Source organism: Oncorhynchus masou, chromosome 15 (genome assembly GCF_036934945.1).
Source record: "Oncorhynchus masou masou isolate Uvic2021 chromosome 15, UVic_Omas_1.1, whole genome shotgun sequence".
Taxonomy (NCBI): domain Eukaryota; kingdom Metazoa; phylum Chordata; class Actinopteri; order Salmoniformes; family Salmonidae; genus Oncorhynchus; species Oncorhynchus masou.
This window is the reverse complement of record NC_088226.1, coordinates 66,284,710-66,294,797: the sequence shown is the minus strand read 5'-3', so window position 1 is coordinate 66,294,797 and position 10,088 is coordinate 66,284,710. Positions and strand designations below refer to the sequence as shown.

Below are 10,088 nucleotides of genomic sequence, written 5' to 3'. Positions count from 1 at the left end.
CACCAGAGGTCTCTTCACAATCCCCAAGTCCAGAACAGACTATGGGAGGTACTACATAGAGCCATGACTACATGGAACTATATTCCAAATCAGGTAACAATGCAAGCAGTAGAATCCGATTGAAAAAACACTTTATGGAACAGCGGGTGTGAAGAGACACACACACAGGTACAGGCACATGCACTCTACACACGTACATTATAATATTGTTGTATGGTGGTATTATACATTTTGTGTTGTGGATATGTGGGGGTCTGACAGTGTTATACAATGTACTGTTTTCTTTTGTTTTATGTGTAATATAAGTGCCTTAATAATTTTGTACCCCATGAAGAGTAGCCGCTGCCTTGGTAGGAACTAATGGGGATCCATAATAAACCCCAGGAAGAGTAGCTGCTGCCTTGGCAGGAACGAATGGAGATCCACAAAAAAACCCAGGAAGAGAAGCCGCTGCCTTGGCAGGAACTAATAGGGATCCCTAATAAATACAAAAAAAATACAAATACTGCAGAGGGAGCACGCCCCCATCCACATCGACGGGGAATTGTTCCATCCACACAGACAGTGTGGAGAAGAAGGCGCAACAGCACCTCTTCAACCTCAGGAGGCTGAATAAAGCCAGCTTGGCCCCTAAAACCCTCACAAACTTCTACAGTGGCACCATTGAGAGCATCCTCAATGGAATGGCTGGTAGCCTAGTGGTTAGAGCGTTGGACTAGTTACCAAAAGGTTGCAAGATCGAATCCCTGAGTTGACAAGGTAAAAATATGTATTTCTGCCCCTGAGCAAGGCAGTTCACCCACTGTTCCTAGGCTGTCATTGAAAATAAGAATTTGCCTTGTAAAATAACAAATCCTGTTGGGCTGTATCACCACCTGGTAAGGCATCTTTAACCGCAGGGCTCTCCAGGGGTGGTGCCTGACCCCCCCCCCCCACCCCCAGGACATCTACAACACCTGGTATCACAGGAAGATCACCAAGGACCTCAGCCACCCAAGCCACAGCCTGTTCACCCTGCTACTATCTAGAAGGTGGAGACAGTGCAGGTGGGACTTCTCCAGGCCATTGGACTGTTAAAAAGTCACCACTTGTTGGCCTCTGCCCAGTACCCTGCCCTGAACTTTAGTCACTGTTACAAGCCGGTACTCGACCCTGCACCTTAGAGACTGCTGCCCTATGGACATTTATCATTGAATACTCGTCGTTTACATAGTGTTTTACCAACTGTTTTTCTTTTGAAGCCAGAAGGAGGCTAGTATTAGTTACATTTATGCCTTTACTCGAGTATGGGGATAATTTATATATGAATGCTTCCACTCAGTGTTTGAGATCAATTGACACTCTTTACCATGACACTTTTAGATTTATTTTAGACTGCAAATCCCTTACGTACCACTGCACTTTGTATACCAGGGTTGACTGGCCTTCTCTAGTCACTCGTAGGCTCAGTCACTGGTATACTTTTATTTACAAAGCCATTTTGGGTTTACTACATTTTTATTTGGGCATTTTTATTGTTCAGAAGTTTTTCATGTTGTTTGTCTGTAATTTTTGTAATGACTTGGTGCTGCTGATCTTGGCCAGGACGCTCCTGAAAAATAGATTTTAAATCTCAATGAGTCCTTCCTGGTTAAATAAAGGTTAACAATAATAATAATAAACTTGATATGTATGTACTGTATTCTAGTCAAGGCTCATCCTATAACTGTTGCTGTACACAATTGTTTTTATTCATATACTGTCCATAATGTCTATACACACCATCATATACATATATATTTATAGTCCGGACTCTGACATTGCTCGTTCTAATTTTAATTATTTTATATTTATTTTGGGTATTCGGGTGTATTGTTAGGCATTACTGCACTGTTGAACACAAGCATTTCACTACACCCGCGATAACATCTGCAAAATATGTGTACGCGACCAAAACAATTTGATTTAATTTTGAATGGATTAATGATGTGAGCTCCACACTCCAACCCAGTAGGCGGCGACAACGCAAATACTTTTGTTACGGTAAAGCTAACAATAAACTGAAAAGACGCTTCACCCCAATGTTCCTAAATGGTCTTTGTTTTGGGTCCATTGATCGCCCTCAATCGGTACATTTTGTGAAAAAGGAATTCTAAACATATGTATAACAGGTATGTCGCTACTCAACATCTCTTGTATTAGCACGTTTATATACTCCCCTTGCAATTTCCCAGGAAGCTTGTTTAGTAGCTAGAATGAATGTTAGTTGTCTGTAACCCTTCTTACCACCAAACGTCTTTGTGGTGTTGTGATAACAATCAGTTTGCCAAATCTAAAGGCCGATAGTTTTGCCAATACTCCTACTGTGGTAAATTACAGTGTAAAAGGGCATATCATTGTAGCTAACAGCAACATGAATGTTAATTTATTTAAGTAAATCCTCGTAAAGATGGAAGAAAAGCAGTATACGTCACTGACGGTTCCTACGGATTATCTCCAACAGTGGTGAGTTGTCCTCCGAACGCGTTGGTGTTGGGAGGTTTTTGCATAAAATACAATTGTTGTGGAGTGTCAGTGTGGAGGTCTCCATCAACATGTATTAAATAAAGCTAATTTTGCAACAACTGTCAAAACAGTTCCTATCGCCATGGCCTACAGCAGGCTATGTATTAATGTCATTATTAGACAAAGCCTGCCCCCCCCCCCCCCCTCAACACTGTACTTTTTAAAATTAAGAAACAATTATGATCCTGTAAAGACAGACCGGCAGGAAGGCAGACATTTTTACATGGTACAATGTACATGATTAAATAATGATTTGCAAAGAAAAAAACTAATTGGAAGTTTATATGCTAAGTTACTCTATGGATGCAGAGTGAGGTGATATGTCATTGATAGGCCATTTACATTTAACTAAAGTAATCCTAGACGTTGAAACATATGCATCCTTACAACATGATCATTAATAGCACACGCAACCCATGTCAAATCCAAATGTTGGGCCATGAAATGTTTTCTGACCAGGAAACATGAGACGTCAAACCAATGAGTGTGTGAAATGTCTTCTAGGAGCATGAACAGTTTCTCTATGGACCCTCAGTCATTTCTTTGTCTTCCGGTTGGTCACCTCTCTGGACAAACCCCATTTGAAAACAATAGAAGATGGTGTCACCCCAGTCTGTTTCTTTTGTCTTATGGACCTGTAGGTACCAGTCCACCCAGCAGCACCCCCAAGCTCAACATGTGATGCAGTACCATAACACGGGCCATATGGGTCATTACATGGAGGGATCCAGAGAGGACCGGGTCATGACGGAGCTGTCTGTCCACCAGGACCTCCCTGTCCACCAAGAGCTGGACTTCCATCACGACTTCCATCAAGAGCCAATCGTCCAACACGATCAGCCTGTGGATACATCACAAGGTATGTGATGACCCCCCCCCATCCCCCATCCCCCCCCCCCCATCCCCTTCTTACTTAGCCATGCCGTCTGCCATGTTTGCGTGGTCAATATTTGTACTGCTCTATTTGTTGTGCGCTCTCTCCTCTGCGTACACATTTCCCCAGTCCCCACCACCCTGGTGTTAACATGAACTGATCTATCCTCACCCCAGTGCTGTTCCAGTAATCAATCCAATTATATTTGTCTGGCACCTTCCACAGAATCATTGGGCGTGTCTGAGATTGACTACGATGCAGTCGGACTGCACAGGATCACAGATTTTTTTTTATAAATCCCCTTTTGCTTCCCGGATAATCACTCATTATGTGATCAAGAGTTGCGATTCTGCACCTCGCCTCAAATGGATTCCCCTGCAAACTTGTTCATTTTCTGTTTTTTAGCTCCGACGCCAGGGAAGAGAAAGAGAGGTCGGCCTCCCAAACAGAAGCCGGGGGAGGGCCAACCGCAGGAGGACTACGATCAGGCAGAGGCCCTGAAGAAAGCCAAAAGGACCCTTAACCGTTTCAATGGCATGTCAGTGGACGAGGTTATGGCCAAAACCCTGCCAGATATTATTGACCACAACCTGGACATTTTGATAGTGAGTTTTAACATAATTTAATTTGTGAAATTTTCAGACGTTTTGTGTATTCCAGGAGCTATCATCAGGGTAGCATGGTGTATTCCAGGGGCTATCATCAGGGTAGAATGGTGTGTGTATTCCAGGGGCTATCATTAGGGTAGCATGGTGTATTCCATGAGCTATCATTAGGGTAGAATGGTGTGTGTATTCCAGGGGCTATCATCAGGGTAGAATGGTGTGTGTATTCCAGGGGCTATCATCAGGGTAGAATGGTGTGTGTATTCCAGGGGCTATCATCAGGGTAGAATGGTGTGTGTATTCCAGGGGCTATCATCAGGGTAGCATGGTGTATTCCATGAGCTATCATCAGGGTAGAATGGTGTGTGTATTCCAGGGGCTATCATCAGGGTAGATTGGTGTGTGTATTCCAGGGGCTATCATCAGGGTAGAATGGTGTGTGTATTCCAGGGGCTATCATCAGGGTAGAATGGTGTGTGTATTCCAGGGGCTATCATCAGGGTAGATTGGTGTGTGTATTCCAGGGGCTATCATCAGGGTAGAATGGACGTGATGTATGGCCATTAAAAAAAAATCTGTACCATTATTAATGATAGGCCATTCTACCCTAATGATAGCACATGGAATACACACACCAATCTACCCTAATGATAGCACATGGAATACACACACCATTCTACCCTGATGATAGCCCATGGAATACACACACCATTCTACCCTAATAGCCCCTGGAATACACACACCATTCTACCCTAATGATAGCTCCTGGAATACACACACCATTCTACCCTGATGATAGCTCATGGAAAACACCATTCTACCCTAATGGTAGCTCATGGAATACACCATTCTACCCTAATGATAGCCCATGGAATACACCATTCTACCCTAATGATAGCCCATGGAATACACCATTCTACCCTGATGATAGCCCATGGAATACACCATTCTACCCTGATGATAGCCCATGGAATACACCATTCTACCCTGATGATAGCCCCTGGAATACACACACCATTCTACCCTGATGATTGCCCCTGGAATACACACATCATTCTACCCTGATGATAGCTCATGGAATACACCATGCTACCCTGATGATAGCCCCTGGAATACACACACCATTCTACCCTGATGATAGCCCCTGGAATACACACACCATTCTACCCTGATGATAGCCCCTGGAATACACACACCATTCTACCCTGATGATAGCTCATGGAATACACCATGCTACCCTAATGATAGCCCCTGGAATACACACACCATTCTACCCTGATGATAGCCCCTGGAATACACCATGCTACCCTGATGATAGCCACTGGAATACACACACCATTCTACCCTGATGATAGCTCATGGAATACACCATGCTACCCTGATGATAGCCCCTGGAATACACACACCATTCTACCCTGATGATAGCCCCTGGAATACACACACCATTCTACCCTAATGATAGCTCATGGAATACACCATGTTACCCTGATGATAGCTCATGGAATACACCATGCTACCCTGATGATAGCCCCTGGAATACACACACCATCTACCCTGATGATAGCCCCTGGAATACACACACCATTCTACCCTGATGATAGCCCATTGGATCAAACACAATTTTTCATTAGATTAAACCCATGTACTACGTATGTGTTGTGAATTTGAATCGAATCAAAAATGAATCTCTAGCATTTTGCAATAATAATTTATGATCCCTTTCTCAGATTGGTATCAATCCAGGACTGTTGTCAGCCTACAAGGGACGACATTACCCAAACCCAGGAAACCATTTTTGTACGTAGCACTCACTTCAATTTCCATACATACATAGTACTGTAATACCACATACTGACTGCCTGATTAGGGTCATGTTCATTAGGGCACAACAAAGCAAAACATTGTGCAGCGGAAGAAAATAAAAACAAGCTATTCTTGTTGGACGAGTTCAAACGGTACCTCCTCTCTTTGACTCGTTTTAGAACGCTTTCTTCCATTTCGTGCCTAGTGAACACAACCCCTGTTATTAGTAACAGTATGATGAAAGTGATTGAGCTTGTTTTTATTTTGGACCTTAGGGAAATGCCTGTTCCTCTCTGGTCTTACTGATGAGCAGCTCAACCACATGCACGATCTGAGTCTGCCAGAGAAGTATGGCATTGGCTTTACCAACATGGTGGAGAGGACAACGCCAGGAAGCAAAGACCTCTCAAGGTGTCAAACCTATAGTAATAAAAAAAAGCACAGATGTCATTAAACATCCATGATCCATTTTCTTTCTAGTTACAATTGTCATCATGGTTATTGGTTCATAGTCGTCATGGTTATTGGTTCATTGTCTAGGCTAAATTTGTTACTATATCTGTTCCACTGGATGTCAGAAGGTGAATTCACCAATTTGTAAGTCGCTCTGGATAAGAGCGTCTGCTAAATGACTTAAATGTAAATGTAAATATATCTACAGCAAAGAGTTTCGTGAAGGAGGCCGGCAATTGGTGGAGAAGCTGAAGAAATACAAGCCACTAATCGCAGCTTTCAACGGAAAATGTGAGCACATTTTTAAAGAGGATATCAGTAATTACAATTATAGTTTGTTTTGTCTTTTACAGATAAAAACAGAAATACTTGTCATTTCGACAAAAGTTAGACCCACATAATTTAATGATGATATTCATTGCATTACGGTCTGGTTCGATTCCAGGCTGTATCACAGTGGTCTAAGGCACTGCATCTCAGTGCTAGAGGCGTCACTACAGACACCCTGGTTCAAATCCTGGCCGTATCACAACCGGCCATGATTGGGAGTCCCATAGGGCCGGTGCACAATTGTCCCAGCGTCGTCCGGGTTTGGCTGGTGTAGGTCGTCATTGTAAATAAGATTTTTTTCTTAACTGACTTGCCTAGTTGAATTAAGGTTAAATTACTCTTCTTCGGCAGGTATTTACGAAATTTTCAGCAAAGAGATCTTTGGAGTGAAGGCAAAGAAACTCGAGTTTGGCTTACAGCCGTACAAAATCCCAGAAACCGAAACAGTAAGTCGTTTTACCAAAATACACTGAACCAAAATATAAACGCAACATGTAAAGTGTTACTCCCATGTTTCATGAGCTGAAATAAAAGATCCCAGAAATGTTCCACACACAAGCTTATTTCTTAAAAATGTTGTGCACTAATTTATTTCCATCCATGTTAGTGAGCATTTCTCCTTTGCCAAGATAATCCATCCACCTGACAGGTGGGCGAGCAGTTTGCTGATGTCAACATTGTGAATAGAGTGCCCCATGGTGAGGTTATGGTATGGGCAGGCATAAGCTACTGACAACGAACACAACTAGATTTTATCGATGGCAATTTGAATGCACAGAGATTGTCGTGCCATTCATCCACTGCCATCACCTCATGTTTCAGCATGATCATCCATGGCCCCATGTCGTAAGGATCTGTACACAATTCTTAGAAGCTGAACATGTTGCAGTTCTCCCATGGTCTGCATACTCGCCAGACATGTCACCCATTGAGCATGTTTGGGATGCTCTGGATCAATGTGTATGACAGCGTGTTCCAGTTCCTGCTAATATCCAGCAACTTCGTACAGCGATTGAAGAGGAGTGGGAAAACAATCCACAGCCTGATCAACTCTATTTTGAAGGAGATGCATGAGTGGTCACACCAGATACTGACTGGTTTTCTGATCCATGCCCCCCCCCTTTTTTTCTCAAGTTATCTGTGACCAACAGATGCATATCTGTATTCCCAGTCATGTGAAATCCATAGATTAGGGCCTAATGAATTTATTTCAATTGACAGATTTCCTTAAAATCTTTGAAATTGTTGCATGTTGCGTTTTTATATTTTTGTTCAGTATAGTAACTAGTCGCACATGTTTGTATCCATTCTCTCATTGTCTTTTCCTGCTGTTGTTTTGGGGTCTGTTCAAGAGGGTACAACTTTATAGATTCAGAAATGTATTGTAGATCAAGTTTAGCGTTATGTCACGTAGAGCTGTGAGCCGTGTTGTCTCCAAACATTTCTACCTGCAACGTTGCGATTGTCTTCACTCATTGCATACATCCTAGGTGTGCTACTTGATGCCTTCGTCAAGCCCCCGCTGTGCCCAGTTCCCCCGCGCTCAGGACAAGGTTCACTTCTACATCAAGCTGAAGGAGCTACGGGACAAGATCAAAGGTGTGGTCTCAGTGGCCCGCGAGGTGCAAGAGACTGAGTACCACTTCGACTTGGGACTTGCCAAAGGTAAAATAATGGTCATGACGGAGTTAAGCGTTGCCACACTTCAAAGTCTTGTTCACGCTGCTATTTCAGAATGAACATGAGAAACCCGTTAACTGAGTCTCTGATATATATACTGAATATAATGCCATTGATAAGGATGCCATCATGCGCTTCATGTTACGCCAATTATATTCAGTCATGTGGTGTACATTCAAATGATAAATGAGGGTGTGCTCTCTAGATTGGCAATCGTGTTGAAGAGCAGTGTTGTTGATCACTAATCTTGTATTTCCTGTACCACTGCTACAGAGGATGCTAAGAGGATGGCCATCAAGGAGGAGCAGGTGGATCCTGAGTACGAGACCTGCGATGGAGAGCGCGAGGAGGCAAGGCAAAGCACAAGCTACTGCAACATTTCCTCCACCAAAGAGACCGGTGAGAGCACGTTTCTGAAGTGTTTTTTTTTTTGTCTTTCGTTAGTGCATCTCGGCTGATAGGAAAATAGACCCTAAAGATGAATGACTTGTCATCACTATTCATACAGCTGTTGGTTTGTTAAAGGGTTACTTCAGGATTTAGGCAGTGAATACCTTAATCTACTGACCCAGAGTCAGATGAAGCCCTTAATCTACTGACCCAGAGTCAGATGAAGCCCTTAATCTACTGACCCAGAGTCAGATGAAGCCCTTAATCTACTGACCCAGAGTCAGATGAAGCCCTTAATCTACTGACCCAGAGTCAGATGAAGCCCTTAATCTACTGACCCAGAGTCAGATGAAGCCCTTAATCTACTGACCCAGAGTCAGATGAAGCCCTTAATCTACTGACCCAGAGTCAGATGAAGCCCTTAATCTACTGACCCAGAGTCAGATGAAGCCCTTAATCTACTGACCCAGAGTCAGATGAAGCCCTTAATCTACTGACCCAGAGTCAGATGAAGCCCTTAATCTACTGACCCAGAGTCAGATGAAGCCCTTTATCTAGATGAAGTCGTGGATACCATTTTTACGTCTGAATAATTTTTATTTTATTTATACTCCTTTTAGCAATGCCCAGTAAGGACCAAGCCCAAGCTACACCATTGAACCACATGCCATACGACCAGTGGATGACACAATCGTTTGCAGACCAGATACCGGACATTAGCTGTAACAGTAGCAATGTAGCTCAACCTCAGTTGGGAGCAGAAACCTTTTGAAGAAGGCCCCCACAAGAAAGTCATTGGGTCACACCGTTTCTGAGGCATCATAATGCATGCGTCACACTAGAAGGAAGATGGAGGAGAAATGGCCCATCTTGACTGGACTCCTGTTTTTCAAATTCTCTCTTTAAAACACAGCCCATTTTATTCCCCATTAATTTTTATAACTATTTATTGCATTTCATACAGCATGTGTCCAGTGTCTTATTTTTATATTTTTAAAGAATGGGATTTTGTTGTAATCCCTCACATGTGGAAGTGTAATTGTGCTCTGGAATTTTTAAGTTTGTTATTACAGAGATATTAAATCAGTTGTACAACTGACATTGACAGTTATTTTGTGGAATCCGGAACTTAATGATGTACATGGTTCATTATGACTTGTAAAGTGATCAAGTTGAATGAAAAAGATGTGCCTGAGAGTTCCAAGATGACATGGGCCGTATTCATTCGGGCACACCGTATGAAAACATAATGCAACGGAAAATTAAGTTTTTCTTATTGGACAAATTCAAATAGTACCTCCCCTGTTTGCTTCTGCTTTGTGTCTAGTGAATTCAACAGTGGAAAGCTTTTAAAGAGAACTGGAATAACAGGAACTGAAATGCTTAGAGTTTTGTTACAGTGTGCCCTA

General features: G+C 42.7%; 1 protein-coding gene across 2 annotated transcripts; it reads left to right on the top strand.

Annotated features, from left to right (window-relative positions):
* The first annotated feature begins 1,859 nt into the window (after window positions 1-1,859).
* Window positions 1,860-9,790, top strand: LOC135556691 (G/T mismatch-specific thymine DNA glycosylase-like). Of its 2 annotated transcripts, XM_064990077.1 has the most exons (11): window positions 1,861-2,150; window positions 2,414-2,484; window positions 3,186-3,403; window positions 3,824-4,023; window positions 5,751-5,820; window positions 6,102-6,237; window positions 6,488-6,570; window positions 6,961-7,055; window positions 8,100-8,274; window positions 8,563-8,688; window positions 9,300-9,790. In XM_064990077.1, exons 2-11 carry the CDS (start codon window positions 2,429-2,431, stop codon window positions 9,449-9,451), a joined length of 1,311 nt encoding a protein of 436 aa, XP_064846149.1. In that variant the 5' UTR covers window positions 1,861-2,150; window positions 2,414-2,428; the 3' UTR covers window positions 9,452-9,790. The 2 variants fall into 2 exon arrangements, with proteins under 2 accessions (XP_064846150.1, XP_064846149.1); XM_064990078.1 differs by lacking the exon at window positions 2,414-2,484 and having other exon boundaries at window positions 1,860-2,150.
* Window positions 9,791-10,088: the final 298 nt, after the last annotated feature.

Excerpts from the sequence above, each read along its gene's own strand:
- LOC135556691 (XM_064990077.1), top strand. The coding sequence starts at position 2,429 with ATGGAAGAAAAGCAGTATACGTCACTGACGGTTCCTACGGATTATCTC. Across the intron at positions 4,024-5,750 it reads ACAACCTGGACATTTTGATA|ATTGGTATCAATCCAGGACT; the intron begins GTGAGTTTTAAC and ends TCCCTTTCTCAG. Across the intron at positions 5,821-6,101 it reads AAACCCAGGAAACCATTTTT|GGAAATGCCTGTTCCTCTCT; the intron begins GTACGTAGCACT and ends TTTGGACCTTAG.